Source organism: Mandrillus leucophaeus, unplaced genomic scaffold (genome assembly GCF_000951045.1).
Source record: "Mandrillus leucophaeus isolate KB7577 unplaced genomic scaffold, Mleu.le_1.0 Scaffold570, whole genome shotgun sequence".
NCBI lineage: Eukaryota > Metazoa > Chordata > Mammalia > Primates > Cercopithecidae > Mandrillus > Mandrillus leucophaeus.
The window spans coordinates 858,165-883,294 of NW_012106142.1; the positions used below are offsets into that span (position 1 = coordinate 858,165).

Consider the following 25,130-nt stretch of genomic DNA (forward strand, 5'->3'; position numbering starts at 1 on the left):
TGTGTGTGTGTGTGTGTGTGTGTGTGTATGTATATATATATATATTTTTTTTAGACGGAGTCTTGCTCTGTTGCTTGGGCTGGAGTGCAGTGGCGTGATCTCGGCTCACTGCAACCTCCACCTCCCAGGCTTAAGTAATTCTCCTGCCTCAGCCTCCCGAGTAGCTGGGATTACAGGCGTGTGCCATCACGCCCAGCTAATTTTTAAAAAATTTTTTAATAGAGACAGGATTTCACTGTGTTGGCCAGGCTGGTCTGAGACTCCTGACCTTGTGATCAGCCCGCCTCGGCCTCTCAGGGTGCTGGAATTACAAGCGTGAGCCACTGAACCTGGCCTTTTTTTACATTTTAAAACAATTGGGTGATGTATAGATTGAAGGTTAACATTTTGACTATGTAAATTCCGAAAGTATCTCTTGTATTAAATGGATAGTTCTGAAAATTATGGAAAATAAATTCATCTGGTGCGAAAGAGTAGAAAGGACAGGAATCACATAAATTGATAGTGTTCAGGAATTACTTCTCATTTCCACTTGTAAGTAGCCCAGTTTTCTGATTGACTTAATGGGCTTAATTGGGTTTCTTGTGCCCAGTGTTAGGTGCTGTCTTCTTTTCTGTGCTAATCTTCAGAACAATCCATTGAGGAAAATAGCATCTGTGATGATAGTTCATGTTTGCAGAGGGGAAAACTTCAGATTTAAAAGCCTGAAGTGATGTTCCCAAGGTCATATACAAGTATCACATTTAAAGCCTTCCACGATGGCTCACGTCTGTAATCCTAGCACTTTGGGAGGCTGAGGCAGGAGAATCGCTTAAACCTGGGAGGTGGAGGTTGCAGTGAGTTGAGATTGCGCATCTGCACTCCAGCCTGGGCGACAGAATGAGACTCTGTCTCAAAAAAAACCAAAAACAAAAGTAGCATTTAAAGTTCAGCAATCTCCACTCACTGCAGCCTCCACCAAAACGAGGGGAGGTTGGGAGCTGGGGATTACTTTCATTCAGGTTGACCTCTTTAGTTTAGTGGTTTTGTTATTTAACTAGTTCACAAAATCTACTTTTAAAGAAAACCTTTTTGCCTGTACGTGAAACTGAAAAATCTGTAGGTAACTAAGCTTTCTAGAGGAGAGTTATGCCTAGTTTGTGGAATTACACAGATAAAGTCATCTGTTGTAAAGAATTTAAAAGCAGGCTGGATGAGGTGGCTCATGCCTATAATCCCAGCGCCTTGGGAGGCAGGCAGATCACCTGAGGTTGGGAATTCAAGACTAGCCTGGTTGGCATGGTGAAACCCTGTCTCTACTAAAAATACGAGAAGTCCCAGCTTCTTGGGAGACTGAGACAGGAGAATCGCTTGAACCCGAGAGGCAGAGGTTGCAGTGAGCCAAGATCGTGCCACTGCACTCCAGCCTGGGCGACAGAACGAGACTCTGTCTCAAAAAATAATAAAACAAAAGAATTTAAAAGTAAATTATTTTTGATTCTTCAAGTTTATCTGCAATGGTATTTAATTTTTTCCAACTTCATTGAGATACAATTTACATACACAGTTCACTATAGATTGGCCTATTCTGAATATTTCATATAAGTGGCATCATAATATGCAATCTGAATAATGCTGCTATGAATATTCATGTTTAAGTGTTGTGTGGACATATGTTTTTGTTTCTTTTGGATGTATACCTAAGAGTGAGATTGTGGGGCAGTATAGTAACAACATTTTGGGTAACTGCCAAACTGTTTTCCAAATTAGCCATGCCATTTTACAGTCCCACCAGCAATGTGTGAGGGTTCCAATTTCAGCACATCCTCAGCAATAATATTGTTAACATCTGTCTTTGTGATTACAGCTATCCTAGTGGGTATGAAGTCTTCATCTCATGTGGTTTTGATTTGCGTTTCCCTCACAGCTAATGATAATGTTCGTCTTTTCATGTGTTTATTGGCTATTTGTATATCCCTTTTTTACAGAATTCCATTAATGTAAAACTATCTTGATTGTTCCAGGTCATAAGGTAGGCATTCTGTTGCTACCAGCTCTTTACAGCTAATACATAGCTACCAGCAAATTACAGAAGAATAGTTACTAGGAACACATTTCCCATCTATCACCATTCTTTTTGTTGTTGTTGTTTGTTTTTTGTTTTGAGACAGGGTCTCGCTCTGTTGCCCTGTGTGGAGTGCAGTGGCATGATCACGGCTCACTGAAGCCTCGACCTTTTGGGCTCAAACGATCCGCCTGCCTCCCAAAGTGCTGGGATTACAGGCATGAGCCACCATGCCTGGCCTATTCTTGTTTTCTGTGTACCACCTTTTCCTTATTTTATTAGACACATTTGTTTCTGTCTTAGACAAAATTGATAGCTGACATTTATTGAGGGCTTTACTATGTGCCAGACACAGTGTTAAATGCTCTGCATGTATTATTTAAACTTTTGCAATTACAGGGAATGAAGATTCTGTTAGTTTTGCAGATGGGGAAACGGGGTGTTTTAGTAACTTTACCAAGGTCATAATTATCTTGTGTCTGGAGACTATATTAAAACAAATTGTACACCTTTTTTTAAAAGCTTGTTTTGCTGGGTGTGGTGGCTCACGCCTGTAATTCCTGCACTTTGGGAGGCCGAGGCGGGTGGATCACGAGGTCAGGAGATCGAGCCCATCCTGGCTAACAAGGTGAAACCCTGTCTCTGCTAAAAATACAAAAAAAATTAGCCGGGCATGGTGGCGGGCGCCTGTAGTCCCAGCTGCTCAGGAGGCTGAGGCAGGAGAATGGTGTGAACCCAGGAGGCGGAGCTTGCAGTGAGCTGAGATCTTGCCACTGCACTCTAGCATAGACAACAGAGGGAGACTCCGTCTCAAAAAAAACCAAAAAAACCTTGTTTTGTTGTTGATAGCCGTGTCTAAAAAGAATATACATGTCCTACCTTTGAGTCTTAAAATTATTCAGTATTAAATCACTGGCTTCTAGTCTTCAGTCCCTGTAACTTTTGTAATTTGTTTTAAAAATTGGTAACTGGTTGGGCATGGTGGCTTATGCCTGTAATCCCAGCACTCTGGGAGGCCAAGACAGGTAGATTGCTTAAGCCCAGGGGTTAGAGACCAGTCTGGGCAACATGGCAAAACCTGGTCTCTACCAAAAAAAAAAAATTATCTGGGCTTGGTTGCCACACCTATGGTCCCAGCTACTTAGGAGGCTGAAGTGGGAGGATCTGTTGAGCCCGGGAGGTCCAGGCTGCAGGAGCTATGTTCACGCCACCGCACTCCAGTCTGGGCGACAGAGTGAGACCCTGTCTCATAAAAAACAATAAAAAGAAAATTGATGATCTTCTCTTACGTTTTTCTTTTTAACTTACTGTTATTTATTTATTTTTACTTTTAGAGACAGGATCTCTCTCTATACTCGAGGCTGGAGTATAGTGGTGCCATCATAGCTCACTGCAACCTCAAACTCTGGGCTCAAGTGATCATCCTGCCTCAGCCTCCCAAGTGAGACTATGGGGTCTCACTTTCACCCAGGCTGGAGCACAGTGGTACAATCATGACTCACACTAGCCTCGTCCTTCCTGGGTTCAAGCAATCTTCCCATCTCATTCCTCCCAAGTAGCGGGGACCACAGGCATGCGCCACCACACCTAGCTAATTTTTCTGTTTTTTGTAGAGAGGAGGTCTTGCTATGTTGCCCAGGCTAGTCTTGAACTCCTGGGCTCAAGTGATTGACCTGTCTTGGCCTCTCGAAGTGTTGGGGTTACAGTTGGGGGCCTCAATCCCCATGCTCAGCCCAGGCTTTTTTTTTTATTTTTTATTTTTAATGAGATGAGGTCTCACTCACTGCAACCTCCACCTCCCAGGGTCAAGTGATTCTCCTGACTCACTCAGCCTCCTGAGTAGCTGGGACAATAGGCACATGTCACCGTGCCCGGCTAATTTTTTTTTTTTTTGTATTTTTAGTAGAGGTGGGGTTTAATTATGTTGGCCAGGCTGGTCTTGAACTCCTGACCTTGTGATCTGTCAGCCTCGGCCTCCCAAAGTGCTGGGATTTCAGGCATGAGCCACCATGCCCAGCCCCAGGCTAGTTTTTTAAAATAAATTTTTAGAAATGGGGTATTGCTGTATTGCCCAGTCTGGTCTGGAACTCTACCACTTGAAAATTTTTAGCATAAAGCAGTTACATTCTCACTCAAAAGTATTGTTGTTTTAAGCTAACACTTTCAAATGGTAGTAGATTCGTCATTTACAAGTTAAAAAAAAACAGTGTTAATAGCATCAGACAGTTGGGGTAGACTTTTCTAAAAGGTGAATCTTATATAACAAAAATATGCTTTGTATCTTATAAAGATAGTTTTTCACTTCTCACTACTTAATGTATTAACATGCAGTATCACTGTGAAAATTCAAAGGGCTTTGAGAATTCAGAAAGTCAATGTTTTTTTTGTCAGCAAAGCCAAAATAATGTAGTCATAGTTTCTGAAATAAATAACTTACATTTTAAATACATGATAAATTGATCTTTTTGCCAGAAATAGGAAAAAAAAATTCTTGTTAAAATGTGCTGAGCACTGAATATTGTTGCATTGTTAGTAAGAATTGTATTTGGCTTATTTTGTGACATTTAAACACTCTTCATTATTGAAATTTGCAGGAGAACGCCCATATAAATGTGAACTTTGTCCTTACTCAAGTTCTCAGAAGACTCATCTAACTAGACATATGCGTACTCATTCAGGTTGGTAAGAAATGGGAACTTTCCTATCATTTTCAGTCAACGACCATTTTAGGGAAGTTCTTTTAAGGGCTTGTAACCGAGTCGTTTATTTATTATTTATTTTTAATATAATTTAGAAGTCAGAATTTGAAAATCAATGTTCTGTCAATCTGAGGACATGGAATCCAAAGGTGGACCTCCTGAAAATGAAATTTTTTTGTACACTTTTTCTGGGAGGAGGGGCCTTAATTCTCATCAAATCTTTGAAGTGTTCCGTAACTCCAACAAAAGTTGAACTAATGTACACCAAGGCTGATTGATCCTTTAACCCCTACTTCTCACATTTCTCCTAACAGTATAAAGCTGAGACTCACAATGTGTGGTTGACAAGTGTCAGGGATTCCTTCTTAGCTTCTCAGGTCCTGAAATTTAGGTTTGTTCTGTTTCAAGGTTTGGTAGAGCTTTTGAGGACTGACTGCAAAATCTTAGCTTGAAAAAGAAAATGACAATCTAGGATGCCAATTTATTAAGCTATAGTAAGAGTGTAGGACCGTGACATGAGAGATTCGTCCACTGTAGGGACTGAAACAATCACCATCACCGCTCAGAGTTAGTCCCCATTGGCCAGTACTGTGGCTCAAGTCTGTAATCCCAGCACTTTGGGAGGCCAAGGTGGGCAGATCACCTGAGGCTGGGAGTTCGAGACCACCCTGACCAACATGGAGAAATCTTATCTCTACTAAAAATACAAAATTAGCCAGGCATGGTGGTGCATGCCTGTAATCCCAGCTACTCAGGAGGCTGAGGCAGGAGAATTGCTTGAACCTTGGGAGGCAGAGGTTGCGGTGAGCCAAGATCATGCCATTAAGAGCAAAACTCCATCTCGATAAAGAAGTCCCTATTAAAGTATGTAAGTGGCCAAGTTAAAAAGTAATGTTAGCTTCGGTGATCTTGCTTGAATGGGTAGCCCTGATTGACTCTTGGTGAACTACCACTTTTACTTTTTATTTTTTATTTTTTGGAGACAGTCTTGCTCTGTTGCCTAGGCTGGAGTGCAGTGGTGTGATCTCAGTTCACCACAACCTCCGCCTCCGGGTTCAAGCGATTCTCCTGCCTCAGCCTCCTGAGTAGCTGGGATTACAGGCGCACATCACCACGCCCGATTAATTCTTGTATTTTTAGTGGAGATGGGGTTTCACCATGTTGGTCAGGCTGGTCTCGAACTCCTGACCTCATGATCTGCCCACCTTGGCCTCCCAAAGTACTGGGATTACAGGCATGAGCCATCACGCCTGGCCGAACTACCACTTCTGATTAGAATACAGATTTAGAAAGTATATCCCTGTGGGAAAAGTATCTTCAATCTTGCTGTTACAAAAGCCTATGTAGGCCTGTCCCCCTTAAGTTAGTAATTACCTTACCTTAGATGTGTGCTATTCAGCTGAGTAGCCATTAGCCACCTTAAGCTTTTGAAGCAGTAGTAGTTTAAATTGATACTTATAAAATATGTACTTACCAGATTTTTTGTTGTTGTTGTTGAGACAGAGTCTTACTCTGTCCCCCAGGCTGGAGTGCAGTGGCAGAGATTTCAGCTCACTGCAACCTCTGCCTTCCGGGTTCAAGCAATTCTCATGCCTCAGCCTCCCCAGTAGCTGGGATTACAAGCAGATGCCACCATGCCCAGCTAATTTTTGTAATTTGTCTTGAACTCCTGGCCTAAAGTGATCTGCCCATCTTGGCCTCCCAAAGTGCTAGGATTACAGGTGTGAGCCACTGTGCCCGGCCACAGATTTCAAACAGTATGAAGAAAAGACTGTCTTTCTCTGAAGCAGGTTAGAGAAAAAATAAAGAATGTTAAATATTTATTTTTCAAGTTGATCATATGGCAAAACTGTTATATACATTGGCTTTAAAAAGTAATAAAATTAGTTTTACCTGTTTACTTTTTACGTTTGTAGTATGACTACTAGAAAATTTAAGATTACATGTGTGATATGCATTATATTTCTACTGGACATTGCTGCCATGAGTTAGTAACAAGACTTGATAATCAGACTTGATTATATTGCAGATTCTGATTTATTTGAACAGCTATGAAGGTGTCCTATAGTATGCTTGCTAGCCTTTCTTGACCCTACGTGGTTGTCACACTAATGTACTTTGAGTGTTTTTTTTTCCTAAACCTCTAAGCCATTGAGTGGTGCCACTTAACCAGAAACCTGGTTTTATTATTTTTGGGTGTTTTTTTGGTTTCATTCTCTGATGGTAACGTGGATGCAATCTCAGACTTTGGCATCATGTCCTGTTGATAGTTGTACTCTAGCTTTTTAGTGAAATATTTAAGAGTTTTGTAGTAGCAGTAATATTACTTTTTTTTTCTGAGATGGAGTTTCGCTCTTGTTGCCCAGGCTGGAGTACAATGGTGTGATCGCAGCTCACTGCAACCTCTGTCTCCTGGGTTCAAGTGATTCTCCTGCCTCAGCCTCCCAAGTAACTGGGATTACAGGCATGCGCCACCACACCTGGCTAATTTTGTATTTTTAGTAGAGATGGGGTTTTACCATGTTGGCCAGCGCGGTCTCAAACTCCTGATGTCAGGTGATCCGCCTGCCTCAGCCTCCCAACGTGCTGGGATTACAGGTGTGAGCCACTGCTCCTGGCCAAGAGCTTTATATTAGTTAACTAGTTTTAGTTTTCATAACTGTTTTATGTTGCATGAGTTCTATTATCCCCATTTTACAGACCTTTTTTCCTGTAGAATGTCCTTCCTTCTGGATATGTCCACTTGTTTTTTCATGGTGTCATTTAGCTTTTCTTCTGTCCCTTATATTGTAAACTAAATTTAATTATTGTAAATTAAATTTAAATGCTTGATAATCTTTCTCACAAATGATAAGCCTCATTTAAAGTCACATGTGGTTGATCCATTAATATAATGTTAGGTCACTGTATTTAGAATGACTACATACTTTTATCTTTTTGTTCAATTAGTAATACTTTGTCTTGTCACTGTTTAAATGTTTATGATGTTTTATACCAGTTGATAATCTTTGCCTGAAACCATTGTATTTGGGTTTGCAAAATGTTTTGAGTTTTGCCTGCTATATTTTAAAAATGATTTTTAGTATTTGTTGTTAACAGTATAGCAAGTATTTTAATGGTATCTTAAAAACTAGTAGTAGCCACTAGCTATTGTATGTATGCTGGGTACTAAAAACAAGTATTTGCTGTCTCCAATCTTAGTACTAAGAAGATACTGAGTTTCAGATTACATATTATAGGACACAAGCTCACAAATAAGTAATTTTGTTGTTGTTTTTGGAGTTGGGGACTCTGTTGTGCAGGCTGGAATGCAGTGTTGTGATCATGCCTTACTGCAACTTCAAATGCCTGGGCTCAAGCCATCCTCTTGCCTCAGTCTCCTGAGTAGCTAGGTCTACTGGCACATGCCACCACTTCAGCTAATTGGGGATTATTATTATTTTCAAGACAGTTTCGCTCTTGTCACCCAGCTGGAGTACAATGGTGCGATCTCGGCTCACTGCGACTTCTGCCTCCCAGGTTCAAGCTATAGATTCTTCCTCAGCCTCCTGTGTAGCTGAAATTACAGGTGCCTGCCACCATGCCTGGCTAATTGTTTTTTTTTTTTTGGAGACAGGGTCTTGCTCTGTCGCCCAGGCTGGAGTGCAGTGGCGCGATCTCTGCTCACTGCAAGCTCCACCTCCTGGGTTCACGCCATTCTCCTGCCTCAGCCTCCCGGGTAGCTGGGACTACAGGTGCCCGTCGCCACGCCCGGCTGATTTTTTTGTATTTTTAGTAGAGATGGGGTTTCACTGTGTTAGCGAGGATGGTCTTGATCTCCTGACCTCGTGATCCGCCTGCCTTGGCCTCCCAAAGTGCTGGGATTACAGACGTGAGCCACCATGCCCGGCCAAATTTTTGTATTTTTAGTAGAGGTGTTGACTAGGCTGGTCTTGAACTCCTGACCTCAGGTGATCCACCCATCTCAGTCTCCCAAAGTGCTGGGATTACAGGCATGAGTCACCGCATTTGGCTGGGACTATTATTTTTATTTAAATATACTATTCATTTATTGAGACCGAGTCTCACTGTCACCCAGGCTGGAATGCAATGGCGCGACCTCGGCTCACTGCAACCTCTGCCTCCTGGGTTCAAGCGATTCTCCTGCCTCTGAGTAGCTGGGACTACAGGCTCGTGCTACCATGCCAGGCTAATTTTTTGTATTTTTAGTAGAGACAGGGTTTCACCATGTTAGCCAGGATGGTCTCAATCTCCTGACCTTGTGATTCGCCCACCTCAGCCTCCCAAAGTGCTGGGATTACAGGGGGGAGCCACTGCGTGCAGCCAATATCCTATTTCTTTTCATAGAGACTGGGTCATTCTGTGTTGCCCAGGCTGGCCTCTAACTCCTGGCCTCAAGCAATTCTCTTGTCTCTTACAGGTATGAATCACTGCCCAGACATACATATTTTTTATTTTTTCTATTGATAACGTTGGTTCCAAGGGACTCTTTTAAATAGCTGGGATTGTTTGAAAGATATTGTAATGGTTTGAGAGCCTTTGTAGAATAAATTTTAAAAACAATATTTTATTGAGGTATAATTTATAAATTTAAAAATGCACAGATCTTAAGTGTACAGCACAGTGACTGTGCTTTCACCTATTTGATTATCACTGAAGAACAAGAGATGGAATATTTCTGCTCAGAAACACTTTGCCCTTTCCACTCAGTCTTTCCCCTGGATGATATTTTGTCTCCTACCAAAGAACATTATAGCATTTTTTGTTTGTTTGTTTGAGATGGGATCTTACTGTCACCTAGGCTGGAGTGCAGTGGGTGCAGTTACAGCTGCCTAAACCTCTTGGGCTCAGGTAGTCCTCCCACCTTAACCTTCCAAGTAGCTGGGACTACAGGTGTGCGCTGCCATGCCTGTTTTTTTGTTTTTTGTTTTTGTAGAGATGGAGTCTTACTATGTTGCCTAGGCTGGTTTTGAACTCCTGGGCTCAAGCAGTTCACCTGCCTCAGCCTGCCAAAGTGCTAGGAATACAGGCATGGGCCACTGTACCTAGTTTTAGAACATTCTTTTATAAAGTGTTCTTGAGACTTATCCATGTTGCATTATTGGACTTCATTTTATTGCTGGTAATGTATTGTATGCCCCCATTACTTTTTACTTAAAAATTTTCTTTGCTGGCTGTGCATGGTGGTTCACACCTGTAATCCTAGCGCTTTGGGAAACCAAGGTGGGCGGATTACCTGAGGTCAGGAGTTCAAGACCAGGCTGGCCAACATGGTGGTACCCCATCCCTCCTAAAATACAAAAATCAGCCTGGCATGATGGCAGGTGCCTGTAATCCCAGCTGCTCGGGAGGCTGAGACGGGAGAATCACTTGAACCTGGGAGATAGTGGTTGCAGTGAGCCAAGATCGCACCACTGCACTCCTGCTTGGGCGGCTGAGAGAGACTCAGTCTCAAAAAAAAAAAAAAAAAAACTAGAGAAAAATTTATTTGCCATTCTCTCTAGATTTTTGTTTTGTTTTTATTTTTAATAGAATTAATTCAAAAATTTAAAAAAATTGAGAGGCTTGTATTCGTGTATTTTTCACTGCAGCTTTGACCTCCTAGGCTCAAACGGTACTCCCACCTCCACCTCTGGAGTAGGTGGCGCTGTAGGCTTGTGCTACAACATCTGTCTAAGTTTTAAATTTTTTTGTAGACAGGGTCTTACTAGGTTGCCCAGGCTGGTCTCAAACTCCTTAGCTCAAGCAATCTTCCTCACCTCATCCTCCCAAAAGTGCTAGGATTACAGGTGTGAACCACTATGCCTGGCCATTCTTCTAAAAATATTTTTGTTACATATGTATAAATCTTGCAGAACGCTTTCCCTTTTTGTCTTGGCTTACACCTATAAATTCATTTTGGAGGCATAAAACAGACGACTGGCAGATTTATAAAGAAGAGAAGCTGTTACTAGAATTGGGAAAAAGAATTTAAAATTGTTTGTACAGGGCAAAAAGATTAATATTCAGGTAGGTACTAATTAGAAAATCTTGATGAACATGATATAAGCAAGATTTAATGGCAATAAAGTAAAAATTGTGGGAGAAAAACAATGGAGCAAATAAATCATGCCATCAAATTTTAAACAGAAAATTTCTACATCCTCCCTTTCAGTTCACCATTCCTTAGGTAGACCCTTGTACCTTGATTGATGCTTGCTTGCTGTATAGATCTCCTTGTTCATTAGAGTTATAAAACAGTGCTATTTTAATTATAATCATTTTATTATTAGTGTAAATTTGAAGAGGAGAGATAAATTCTACTTACCTATTTAGTCATGATGTAGGAAAGACAGGATACGTAAGAGTCTTCTCATTGATTGATTGATTGATTGAGATGGAGTCTCACCTTGTTGTCCAGGCTGGAGTGCAGTGGTGCAATCTCAGCTCACTGCAACCTCTGCCTCCTGGGTTCAAGCGATTCTCCTGCCTCTGATATAAGCAAGATTTAATGGCAATAAAGTAAAAATTGTGGGAGAAAAACAATGGAGCAAATAAATCATGCCATCAAATTTTAAACAGAAAATTTCTACATCCTCCCTTTCAGTTCACCATTCCTTAGGTAGACCCTTGTACCTTGATTGATGCTTGCTTGCTGTATAGATCTCCTTGTTCATTAGAGTTATAAAACAGTGCTATTTTAATTATAATCATTTTATTATTAGTGTAAATTTGAAGAGGAGAGATAAATTCTACTTACCTATTTAGTCATGATGTAGGAAAGACAGGATACGTAAGAGTCTTCTCATTGATTGATTGATTGATTGAGATGGAGTCTCACCTTGTTGTCCAGGCTGGAGTGCAGTGGTGCAATCTCAGCTCACTGCAACCTCTGCCTCCTGGGTTCAAGCGATTCTCCTGCCTCAGCCTCCCAAGTAGCTGGGACTACAGGCATGTGTCACTATGCCTAGCTAATTTTTTTTTGTTTTTACAAAATGCCTCCCAAAATTTTATATTTTTGCAAAAATGCCTCCTAGAGTTCTGGGATTACAGGTGTGACCCACCGTGCCTGGCCAAGTCCGCCTTTTATTTATCCATACTCAGAGTTACCAGTTGGTTCCAAAAGTGAACAATTATAGATAATTCATTTTGAGTTCTTGCTCTCTGTTTCATGTTAAGGACTTTACATAGATAAGATTATTTATAGCTGACAACACTTAGAGAGTATTTTATAGATGAAATTGAGACTGGGCATGGTGGCTCATGCCTGTAATCCCAGCACTTTGGGAGGCTGAGGAGGGTGGCTCACCTGAGGTCGGGAATTCGAGACTAGCCTGATCAACATGGAGAAACCGCATCTCTACTAAAAATACAAAATTAGCCAGGCTTAGTGGCACATGCCTGTAATCCCAGCTACTAGGGAGGGTGAGGCAGGATAATCGTTTGAACCTGGGAGGCGGAGGTTGTGGTGAGCCGAGATCGCGCCATTACACTCCAGCATGGGCAACAAGAGCGAAACTCCGTCTCAAAAAAAAGAAAAAAAGAAATTGAACTCGAGAGAGGTTTCAGGACTTTGCTCAAAGTCTCAGAGTAAGCAACTTGCAGAGCTCATTGTTTTATCTCCCAGTCTAGCTCTATCTAGAAGAAGTTCTTAGGCCTTATGCTACCTATCTTTCTATGTTCTATGTCCATATATGTTAAGAAAATGTTTGTCTTCATTTAAATCATTCACTGGAGAGGACAGTATAGAACCAGGTTTAGAGTAATGTAGCATGTTGTAGAAACTTGCATATTTATAAATCTGTTAGTAGACCAACATGGAGAAGAATTGTCCAGTCAGCTGAATATCCAATTTGACTACCTGGATAAGGTGATTATTTTATCACCAGGCATTTTCTAATCATGTAAAACTTAACATCTACATGGTTTTACGTAATGTCTGAGTTTTGTTTTATGAAAAGTTTTAGTAAGATTTGATATGAATTTGAGAATGTTTGAGATGAATTTTCATAAATGTCAATTTCCGTTTTTCTACTATGCATTCCATTGGACCAGTGGGGTATGGATACCATTTGGTAATATTTACTAGAGTGTGATCTAGATGGGTATGTATTCAGGTAGAATGTATTACTCTTATGCCTTTAATTTGGGGGTGGGGGTGGTTCTGGTTTTGTATGTATCAGTGATTGTGACTTTATTTTACATACCATATCTATTTGTGTGCCACTTCTCATTACCTAGTTCCTTTATATATTTTATAGAAAGAGGAGGGGAGGAAATCAGGAAAGTTTTCTGAATAATTACCTTGGCTTGTATTTTTGCTTTAAAATAGCAATGCTAGCACAGGAAGTTTGCTAAGTGAAAATTTACTCAGCTCTTGCCATGATGGACAGAAGGATTAAATTTCAAGAAGAAGCCTTTGCTCAGGCTAAAGCAGAATTTCAAAACTTTTGCATCTAGGATCTGGAAGTATAGCCCAGAGTGAAAGATATTTTTCTCAAGATTTACCATAAGAAAATTAGGGTGGAGGGAGTACGGGAATTTTATTTTATTTTTATTTATTTTTGAGACGAAATTTCGCTCTGGTTGCCCAGGCTATAGTGCAGTGGAGCGATCTTGGCTCACTGTAACCTCACCTTCTGGGTTCAAGCAATTCTCCTGCTTCAGCCTCCCGAGTAGCTGGGATTACAGGCGTCTGCCACCACACCCGGCTAATTTTTTGTATTTTTAGTAGAAACAGGGTTTCACCGTGTTGACCAGGCTGGTCTTGAACTCCTGACCTCAGGTGATCCACTGCCTTGGCCTCCCAAAGTGCTGGGATTACAGGTGTGAGCCACCATGCCTGGCCGGGAATTTTATTTATAGATTTATTTTTGAGTCAGGGCCTTGCTCTGTTGCCCAGGTTGGAGTACAGTAGCACATTCACAACTCACTGCTACTTCAAATTCCTGGGCTTAAGTGGTCCTCCTGCCTTTGTCTCCCAAGTAGCTGGGACTTCTACAGGTGCACTCCACCATGCCTGGCTAATTTTTTTTTTTAGACAGAGTCTTACTGTCGCCCAGGCTGGAGTGAAGTGGTGCGATCTCAGCTCACTGCAACCTCCGCCTCCTGAGTTAAAGGAATTCTCGTGTCTCAGCCTCCCGATTAGGTGGGATTACTGGTGTGCAGCACCATGTCCAGCTAATTTTTTTTGTATTTTTTAGTAGAGATGGGGTTTCACGATGTTGGCCAGGCTGGTCTCAAACTCCTGGCCAAAAGGTATCCGCCCATCTTGGCCTCCCAAAGTTAATTTTTGTTTTTATTTATTTTGCTCAGGTTGTTCTGTAACTTCTGGGCTCAAGCAGTCCTTCTGCCATGGCCTCCCATAGAGTTGAGATTCTAGTCGTGAGCCACTGCACCTGGCCAGAATTTTATTTTCTACTTCATTAGGCATTTGTTTTAACTAAACACACACAAAAAATTAAAATTGATAATTTTCCCCCAAATTAACATCCAGAGCCCAATTGAACTTTGCCAATAGTTGTGTATGTCTTAAAGAATCTCTGTTCTTTAATAGTACTTGAGGACTCTAACTTGAACTTTTTTGAAGCTTGTGGTTGACTGAGATTTATTCCTCTATTTTGAGAATCAATGTCAAAGGATAAGAGAAATGTTATACAAATAAATATGGTAAATGTAAGGTGCATGATACAGCATTTTCAATAAATAGTCTTTGTTGTTACTTTACATATACAGTTCCTTATATTTTAATCTTGAATTTGTCTTAATCTATGTCTTCTCTCATACTTTTGATTTGTCTTCAGGTGAGAAGCCATTTAAATGTGATCAGTGCAGTTACGTGGCCTCTAATCAACACGAAGTAACCCGCCATGCAAGACAGGTTCACAATGGGCCTAAACCTCTTAATTGCCCACACTGTGATTACAAAACAGCAGATAGAAGCAACTTCAAAAAACACGTAGAGCTACATGTGAACCCACGGCAGTTCAATTGCCCTGTGTGTGACTATGCAGCTTCCAAGAAGTGTAATCTACAGTATCACTTCAAATCTAAGCATCCTACTTGTCCTAATAAAACAATGGATGTCTCAAAAGTGAAACTAAAGAAAACCAAAAAACGAGAGGTGGACTTGCCTGATATTACCAATGAAAAAACAGAAATAGAACAAACAAAAATAAAAGGGGATGTGGCTGGAAAGAAAAACGAAAAGTCCGTCAAAGCAGAGAAAAGAGATGTCTCAAAAGAGAAAAAGCCTTCTAATAATGTGTCAATGATTCAGGTGACTACCAGAACTCGAAAATCAGTAACAGAGACGAAAGAAATGGATGTACATACAGGAAGCAATTCAGAAAAATTCATTAAAACTAAGAAAAGCAAAAGGAAGCTGGAAGTTGACACCCATTCTTTACATAATGCTGTGAATGATGAGGAATCTTCAACAAAAAAGAAAAAGAAGGTAGAAAGCAAATCCAAAAATAATAGTCAGGAAGTGCCAAAGGGTGACAGCAAAGTGGAGGAGAATAAAAAGCAAAATACTTGCTTGAAAAAAAGTACAAAGAAGAAAACTCTGAAAAATAAATCAAGTAAGAAAAGCAGTAAGCCTCCTCAGAAGGAACCTGTTGAGAAGGAATCTGCTCAGATGGACCCTCCTCAGGTGGAGCCTGCTCCCACAGAGGTGATTCAGAAGGGACCCGTTCAGGTGGAGCCGCCACCTCCCATAGATCCTGCTCAGATAGAGGGTGCCCAGATACAGCCTGCTCATGACGAGCCTGTTCAGATGGAGGTGGCTCAGGAGGGGCCTGCTCAGAAGGAGCTGCTGCCTCCCCTGGAGCCTGCTCAGATGGCGGGTGCCCAAATGGTACCTGCTCACATGGAGCTGCCTCCTCCCATGGAGACTGCTCAGACGGAGGTTGCCCAAATGGGGCCTGCTCCCGTGGAACCTGCTCAGATGGAGGTTGCCCAGGTAGAACCTGCTCCCATGCAGGTGGTCCAGAAGGAGCCTGTTCAGATGGAGCTGTCTCATCCCATGGAGGTGGTCCAGAAGGAGCCTGTTCAGATCGAGCTGTCTCCTCCCATGGAGGTGGTTCAGAAGGAACCTGTTCAGATACAGCTGTCTCCTCCCATAGAGGTGGTCCAGAACGAGCCTGTTCAGATGGAGGCATCTCCTCCCATGGGGGTGGTTCAGAAGGAGCCTGATCAGAGGGAGCCACCTCCCAGAGAGCCTCCCCTTCACATGGAGTCAGTTTCCAAAAAGCCTCCTCTCCGAAAAGATAAAAAGGAAAAGTCTAACATGCAGAGTGAAAGGGCACGGAAGGAGCAAGTCCTTATTGAAGTTGGCTTAGTGCCTGTTAAAGATAGCCGGCCTCTAAAGGAAAGTGTAAGCACAGAGGATCTCTCACCACCATCACCACCGCTGCCAAAGGAAAATTTAAGAGAAGAGGCATCAGGAGACCAAAAATTACTCAACATAGGTGAAGGAAATAAAGAAGCCTCTCTTCAGAAAGTAGGAGCAGAAGAGGCAGATGAGAGCCTACCTGGTCTTGCTGCTAATATCAACGAATCTACCAATGTTTCATCCTCTGGACAAAACTTGAATACGCCAGAGGGTGAAACTTTAAATGGTAAACATCAGACTGACACTATGGTTTGTGAAATGAAAATGGACACTGATCAGAACATAAGAGAGAATCTCCCTGGTATAAATTCAACAGTTGAAGAAGCAGTTTCAGCAGTGCTTCCCCCTTCAGCAGTAGAAGAACATGAAGCAGTGTCCAAAACTGCACTGGCATCACCTCCTGCTACCATGGCAGTAAATGAGTCTCAGGAAATTGATGAAGATGAAGGCATCCACAGCCATGAAGGAAGTGACCTAAGTGACAACATGTCAGAAGGTAGTGATGATTCTGGATTGCATGGGGCTCGGCCAGTTCCACAAGAATCTAGCAGAAAAAATGCAAAGGAAGCCTTGGCAGTCAAAGCGGCTAAGGGAGATTTTGTTTGTATCTTCTGTGATCGTTCTTTCAGAAAGGGAAAAGATTATAGCAAACACCTCAATCGCCATTTGGTTAATGTGTACTATCTTGAAGAAGCAGCTCAAGGGCAGGAGTAATGAAACTTTGAACAAGGTTTCGGTTCTTAGTTTGTAAGGTGTATTACATTTTATATTCATTTATAGTAGCAGACAACCTTTTAAGATTGCTTTAATTAGTATCTGATGTTGATTTTTAAGTGGCATTCTTTTCCTTAGGACTTTTTATGTATACCTGTTTGTTGATTGTTGTGTAAATTTTAGCAAATATAAGAGAGTTAGTGTACTAAACCAGCAGATACCTAAATCTGTTAGCTTCTGTGTTTAATTGAAATTAGAAGCCTAAGATGGTATAACAGCATTTTATTGCTTTATCCAGCTACAACTTGTCATTTTTTTCTCCATGTCTTATCTTCCTGTTTCACTTTAGTTTATTCATTTTTTATTGAGATCTATAAAAAATTGGCTTACTTAATAGCAAATTACTTGAAGAATTTGCCTGCTTTATATAAAGTTAGCACTTTAAGATTTTTTTTTAGAGATAAGACATTTAAATTGAAGAAAATTGTCCCAACAATAGACATTTCTGTCAGTCCAAGTATTTACTTCCTGAGTTTTGATCAGTATTTTTTATTTGTGTATGTTAATCATCATAAAAACAGTGATTTTGGTGTGTTTTTTATTTTGGTGCTTTAATGGCTTAAGATGTTGCACATTTTTTTTTCTTTTGGTTTCTGTTTTTGTTTTTTTTGCCTATGCAGTTAAATTTTTCCTAGAAATAGCATTTGTGTTGAACAGTAACACTTTATACATATATATGCATGTTTATTTTGTTCGGCGCTTTGGAGGGATGCTTTTAGACTTGTTTGCAAAAGGGCAGTTTTCTTTTTCTTTGCTGCAGTTGTCTATTTTGCAGAATAATAGTGTGTGCAAGTTTGTGAGCAAATGAAACATGCAGGTTCAATCCATTGATTTTGATTTTTACATCTTATATCTATGCCAGAATCTGTATTTCATATAACTTATTTATTTTGAGTGGATGTAGTAAATTCACAGCTATCAGTTTTGATTTTGCAATAAATAAACCACTAGGTTCCATATCGAACAAATTTTTATCTCAAATACCAACCATCAGTTTTTTGGGTTTTTTTTTCCGTGTGTTTTGGTACAGCTAATTCCTAATTGTAGAGTGTTAAAATGCTTGAGGAAAACCTTTTCTCATAGATGGTTGGTGTCCATATGGCTACTTTACAATAAAGAACTGTAAGTGTTATTTGGAAACTGCAAACCTGGAATTAGGAGACATAATTATTCCTTCATTTATAGAATATCACTTGGGAGATTCCAAAGCCATAGCTATTACGCGGCAAACCTAGGATAAGAGAGGTAGTATGAGTGCTGGTAGACCAGCTGCAACTTTCCTATACAGTGAAAAAGGCTGGTGAAACAAGTACAGTCCAGATTTTTAAAAATCATACTTTCTCAGGGATCTCCACAAACTGGTGGGTGTCCTGGCTGTCTGTGTGATAGCCTCTTTCTACAGGTGAGGCCTCAAATGAATTGCAGCTATCCTAGTGTTCCTATGAGGGCACTTTGTATGAAAAAGGGCATGTACTTCAAAACATTTTTGTAGGTTCTTTGGCCAGTTGCCAAAGTGTATGAAAGAATCCAATAGAGGATTTTTCTTACTGATAGCAGTCATTAATTGCAGTAAAATAAAATATGATCCCATTAGGGAATCTTGAATTCTGACCTCCCATATTCTGTTTTGAAATAACCACTTTATATGTCATTTTTTAAAAAATCTGATGATCTCTTTGAGGCAGGTTTCAGATTTTGGCAGTACAACATGAAAGATTAGGAAACGCATTAATAATGTGTGGGTGGAAAGCTTGTTAAAAATCTGAGAGTGAAGTTTGAGTTAAAAGTTGTTTGAACATGGAATTGACTGGGAGGCCAAAGATTTAAAGAAGCAGAAGATTCTTCTCTTAAGACATGAGGAGTAAGTTGTGTGATAATGGTGTGTGTTTTGTGTGCATGAATGGACGTTGTAAATGTTGAATTCTAGGCTCCGACAATCATTGTCAACAGAAGATCAAGCTGCAAATATTTATGTTTTAAAACTTAAATTATAAAGCTAGTTAAGTCTTTCTAACGACTAGTTTTAATGTTCATGGGTACATTTTACCTAAGTTACCGTTTACATTGTATAGAAAAAGATTCATCTTAAGCACAGATTGGTTATTAGGAATTAGTTTGGGGAAGAGGTTTTTTTGTGGATTCTTTCATACTGCAAAGAAAAACCATTTGCCTTTTGGGGAATTCTAATTCTAATCTAGTCTTAAGACTAGAGTGCTAAAAACAAAAACATGAAGGAAATTAAAACCCCTTATTATTAGATTGATTTGTAAAAACATTGTTACTGGAAATTGATTGGACTTGAGGCCTTCTTCCAGAAAATAAGGACTTGATTGTCAGGCCTATATTAGGTTCTGAACCTTAATGCCGTGTATTTGTATTTACTAAAAATTGTTTCAATGAAAAGTACATTAGCAGTATGAACTTCTGGTCTAGGTGGAAGTTCTTCCATTTGAAAAATGTGATATTTGCATGGAACTGTTTGAATATTTTTATTTTCTAGTCCCCCTCCCCCACACTGGATAGAATTTAACCTAGAATTTTCCCTTTGGATAAAAGAACAAAAATTGAACATGTTATTTGTAAATTGATGTTTAGTAATTAGTGATAAACTTGAAATACTAGCGTATATTATAAGCCTTAATCTTAGGTAGTCTTATGAAAATGAATCTCTTAACTATCTTTTGAACCTGTATTCACATTGGTTTTCAAGATATTTTAAGTTATATTTTTTCCTCTTTTCAGAGCTGCTTCTTATTCTGGGGCTACTTTTTTTTAAAATTGTGTAATTCACAAGGGGCTGCATTTTTTTTTTTTTAATAAGACTTATAAGTATGGCTGGGTCTTTTGCTCTAGTCTTCTAAGAAGGGCCGTTTTATTTTTTAGAGTCACTTCTAAAGTCATGTGGTAATTAACTTTGGAGACTATTTTGCATATGAGTGCTGATACAAATTAAAACCCAAGTAGACCTCATTGCATGTCACCCTATGAATGTTGACAATGGAAGGAATACCTTGCCTGTAGCATACTGTCACTTCTGGACTGAAAAGCTGAGGAAGAAAGTTAATTTTCTTTTTTACGTAAGTTAGAAAAACTTAACAACTGGTGTTCCTGGTTTTCTTGGTTGACCTCAGCAGATGAAGTGAACAGATAGTGTTAATTCAGATTGCAGAAATTATCTGAATCTTGGTTTGTGTAGATTTACAATCTACATGCAATATTAACTAAATCGGTTAGCTTTTACAGTTTCACATGTGTACATAGGTTCCCTCCCAGTCCCTTGCATATCCATTAGTTATTGAACTTTCTAAACTGGCATTGAAACATTACAACAATGTTTTGTTGCACCAATTTTATAAACTTATGCAGTGCAATACGTGTTACTTTTCTGAGGCAAACCAAAGGTAAATTTCTCAAGGTTCTTGCTGCCTTCTTTAGCAGCATTTGATGGAAGATCTTTTATACATTTGTAATAGATAAAAATAAACCAGATTGCAAATCCTTTTTTAAAATCTTAAACCATGTACCAAGTTTTTGGTCCAAATTGTGTAGGATAAGTTAAATTGCATTCTATTAACCAATATGAGTGTATTTCTGTAAGCATAGTTAATGTTGAAATAAAGTTTTAAAAACCATGATGCCTTTGTTTATTATTGGTATATCCAGAATGTAGGAAAGCCAAATTTATGTTGCTGGAACTGCAAGTGTATTAATAGGCTTTTCAAGATTATTTCTCAGGCGGGGCACAGTGGCTTACGCCTGTAATCCCATCTCTTTGGGAGGCTGAGGCAGGTGGATCATGAGGTCAGGAGTTCAAGGCCAGCTTGGCCAACATAGTGAAACCACGTCTCTACTAAAAATACAAAAATTAGCCGGGTGTGGTGGCGGGCGCCTGTAATCCCAGCCATTCGGGAGGCTGAGGCAAGAGAATTGCTTAAAGCCAGGAGGTGGAGGTTGCAGTGAGGCGACGTCGCGCTGTTGCACTCCAGCCCAGGCGACAGTGTGAGACTCCGTCTTAAAAAAGTATGTATTTATCACAGGTGACCAGTTGTAGGTAGAAAAGTCACAGCATGTTTGAGGTAACAGTCCAGTATGGGTAGTAACCCAAAGCATACACCGCTTGGTGGGAGGTGGGGGAGAAATTGAACAATTCACACAAGATTTTAAATAGTAATTCCCAACCACAAGTCCCCTTAATAGTTTTAATATGCGTATCCCTTTTCAGTAGCAGGCCTGGAATTAGTGAATTTTGATTCAGTAGCAGGCCTGGAGTTAGTGAATTTTGAAACAGTCTCTGTCACCCAGGCTAGAGTGCAGTGGCATGATCTTGGCTTACTGCAACCTCTGCTACCTGGGTTCAAGTGACTCTTCTTCCCCAGCCTCCCAAGTAGCTGGAATCACAGGTGCCTGCTACTGCGCCTGGCCAATTTTTGTAGTTTTAGTTGGCCAGGCTGGTCTTGAACTCCTGACCTTCCATCCGCCTCAGCCTCCTAAAGTGCTGGGATTACAGACGTGAGCCACTGTGCCTGGCCAGATGTTTTTTTTTTTTTTTTAATAGACATGAGGTCTCGCTATATTGCCCAGGCTGGTGTCAAAGTCCTGGCCTCAAGTAATCCTCCCGATTTGGCCTCCCAAAGTGTTGAGATTATAGATGTGAGCTGCTGCGTCCCACCACCAGATGTTTGGACAGGAAGATAAATTGAGTTACACAGTATAGTGTTCATTGGTGCCAGGGCATGATTTTAAGCTTTTATTGTGTTTAATGAAGCTCTGAGAAGAAACCCAAGGGAAAGTGATACATCTCGTGGTAAGCCTCTGCTTCCTCTTAACAGAAAGAAACTTAAAACAGTTGAACTGTATGTTGAGCAAGGCATATACTTTTGTGCAATTTAGGGAAGAGTTGAGAGACCTCTCTGGCCACTTGGGGCTTTGAAGCAATATGATGGCATTTTGTTATTTTTTAATTTTTTTGAGATAGAGTCTTGCTCTGTTGCCAGGCTGGAGTGCGGTGGTGCAATCTTGGCCCACTGCAACCTCCGTCTCTCGGATTCAAGCGATTATCCTGCCTCAGCCTCCCAGGTAGGTGGGACTATAGGCGTGTGCCGCCACACTGGCTAATTTTTGTGTTTTTAGTAGAGATGGGGTTTCACCATGTTGGCCAGGATGGTATCAATCTCCTGACCTCATGATCCACCCGCCTCAGCCTCCCAAAGTGCTGGGATTACAGCACCCGGTTGCTGTTACTTTGTTTTTTATAAAATGAGATGGAGTTCTCACTGTGTTGCCCAGGGTAGGCTCAGATGATCCTCCCACTTCAGTCTCCCTAAATGCTGGGGTTACAGATGAGCCACTGTGCCCAGCCTGTGTTCCCCCCTCCCAGACGGAGTCTTGCTCTGTTGCCCAGGCTGGAGTGCCATGGCATGATCGCCTTTCACTGTAACCTCGGCCTCCTGCAAGACAGGTTCAAGAGATTCTCCTACCTCAGTCTCCTGAGTAGCTGGGATTACAGGTGTCCGCCGCAATGCCCAGCTTATTTTTGTATTTTAGTAGAGACGGGGTTTCACCATGTTGCCCAGGCTGGTCTCGAACTCCTGAGCTGAAGTATTCCTCCCACTTTGGCCTCCCAAAGTGCTGGGATTACAGGCATGAGCCACCATGCCCGGCCTGTTGTTTTTTTGTTTCGAGAAAAGGTCTTACTCTCTCCCAGGCTGGAGTGTGGTGGCATGATCACAGTCCCTGCAGCCTTCAACTCCTGGGCTCAAGCGGTCCTCTTGCCTCAGCCTGAGTAGCTGGCACTACAGACCTGCCCCACCACACCACCTGCATCCTCCTCTCAAAAGCGTATTATAGGCATGAGCCATCATGCCCCGCCACATTTTGTTTTGACGCAGCATCAGATCTGGAAGATTCTGAGTCTGGAGAAGGATATTTCATATTTGGATTGGTGAGTTATTCACCCTCTTTCCACTTCCCACAAAACTGCTTATCAGCAACAAAGCAAAATGAATTTTTTTTCCCCTTGAGACAGGGTCTTGCTCTGTTGCCGAGGCTGTAGTGCAGTGGCACCATCATGGCTCATTGCTGCTGCCTCAACCTTCTGGACTCAAGCAATCCTCCCACCTCAGCCTCTTGGAGTAGCTGGAACTACAGGTGCATGCCACGCACCCAGCTAGTTTTTTTTTTTCTTTCTTTCTTTCTTTTTATTGACAGGGTTTTTGCCTTGTTCCCCAGGCTGGTCTTGAACTCCTGGACTCAAGCAATCCACCCGCTTCGACCTCCTAAAGTGCTGGGATTCCAGGTGTGAGCCATTATGCCCGACCACAAAATGAATTTTCTAAGCATTGATTTTATTATGGTAGAGTCGATGATGAGTAGCATGGAATTTTCTAGCTCATCTGGGATATATGGGGAGTTTATCTTGAATATATAAATCCTTTGATAATCTGATTTGGTGTGTTTAATGAATGAAGTAATTGGTACAAGGTCTTTCTCCAGTCTTTTGCTGTTGCTTTCCCACAACTATCCCTGGTAAGGGTTTTTACATATATTACACATTCACACTTGCCTTGTTGCTCCATCCCTTTTTCTTCCCAAGGGTCTCACTTGGGTTGAATGTAGGAAGAGTTAACAGTATAGAAGGGTGAGCAGCCTATTGAAACTCATCCTCAGCTTCATAAAGGCAGATTGATGAAAGTTCTAAGACCCATATGCTAACATTTGCTACTCAGGGAGGTCAGTGTGAAGAAAGTGGTGGCTTTTCTTATTTTTCTTCTTTTTGCGACGGAGCCTCGCTCTGTCGCCCAGGCTGGAGTACAGTGGTGCGATCTCTGCTCACTGCAACCTCCGACTCCCTGGTTCAAACAATTATCCAGCCTCAGCCTCCTGGAGTAGCTGGAATTACAGGCACCCACCACCATGCCCAGCCAATTTTTGTATTTTTAGTAGAGATGGGGTTTCACCATGTTGGTCAGGATGGTCTCCATCTCCTGACCTCGTGTTCTGCCTGCCTTGGCCTCCCAAAGTGCTGGGACTACAGGTGTGAGCCACCCCCGCGCCCAGCCAAAAGTGGCTCTTTTCAAAGGATTTGAAGTTCACTGTATCAAGAGCTTTGTGGGCCCTGCAGTGGGAGCCAGGTTTACAAGGGGCTTCTCTTCCATAATCAGGCAGATCATTTTAACTTTACTAAGCCTGTTTCCTCATCTGTAAAGTGGATGTGTAGCACATCTATCTATAGAGTGGCATTTGCTTGGCATATAGTACTAGCATTAAGACTTCTTTCACTAGATAACAAACCAACTATTAAAGAAAAGGTACATTCTCAGTTTCTGGTTAAGTTGTATAGCTCATCTTTTTTGCATGGTTTGCGAAGTAGCATTTTACTGGTATGTAAGTAGTATGTAAGCCTTTGTGTCGATCTGTTAACATTTCCATGAGAGCCACAATGCTTTTATTTTCACATACTGGCCCTTATTGGGACAAAGAGTTAATTGCCTAGGCCAAGAATAGTATGTGTATATTGATATTAACTAATACACAATGGTAGTTTTACTGTGATTTTAAAATTCTGATAACGTAGAAATCTCTTTGTAAACAGACTGTTTTCTTTGTGGATGCCTAACAAAGTAAGGAGAATTGCCAGGCGTGGTGGCTCACGCCTGTAATCCCAGCACTTTGGGAGACTGAGGCGGGTGGATCATGTGAGGTTGGGAGTTTGAGACCAGCCTGGCCAACATGGAGAAATGCCATCTCTACTGAAAAAATAAAAAATTAATCGGGCATGGTGGCACATGCCTGTAGTCCCAGCTACTTGGGAGGCTTAGGCAGGAGAATTGCTTGAACCTGGGAGGCGGAGGTTGCGGTGAGCCGAGATCACACCATTGCACTTCAACTTGGGCAACAAGAGCGAAACTCCATCTCAAAAAAAAAAAAAAAGGAGAGTCATCCCAAGTATCAAGAAATAGCAAGCTTTGAAAAAGATTATTGTTGTTTTTTGAGACAGGGTCTCGCTTTGTCATCCAGGCTGGAATGCAGTGGTGCGATCTTGTTTCACTGCAACCTCGGCTTACTGCAATTTTCTTGCCTCAGCTTCCCAAGTAGCTGGGACTACAGGCATGCGCCACCACACCTGGCTAAGTTTTGTATTTTTAGTAGAGATGGGGTTTCGCCTGTTGGCCAGGCTGGTCTCGAACTCCTGACCTGAAGTAGTCCTCCCACTTTGGCCTCCCAAAGTGCTGGGATTACA

General features: G+C 41.2%; 1 protein-coding gene across 1 annotated transcript in view; it reads left to right on the forward strand.

The window, feature by feature from the left end:
- Positions 1–20,523, forward strand: part of REST (RE1-silencing transcription factor) — a 25,926-nt gene extending 5,403 nt beyond the window's left edge. Inside the window, exons 3-4 of the mRNA XM_011998457.1 lie at positions 4,639–4,722; positions 14,526–20,523. Of these exons, the coding sequence (XP_011853847.1) occupies positions 4,639–4,722; positions 14,526–16,831 (2,390 nt within the window). The 3' untranslated portion in view covers positions 16,832–20,523. The remainder of the gene's footprint in view (positions 1–4,638; positions 4,723–14,525) is intronic.
- The last annotated feature ends 4,607 nt before the right edge of the window (positions 20,524–25,130 follow it).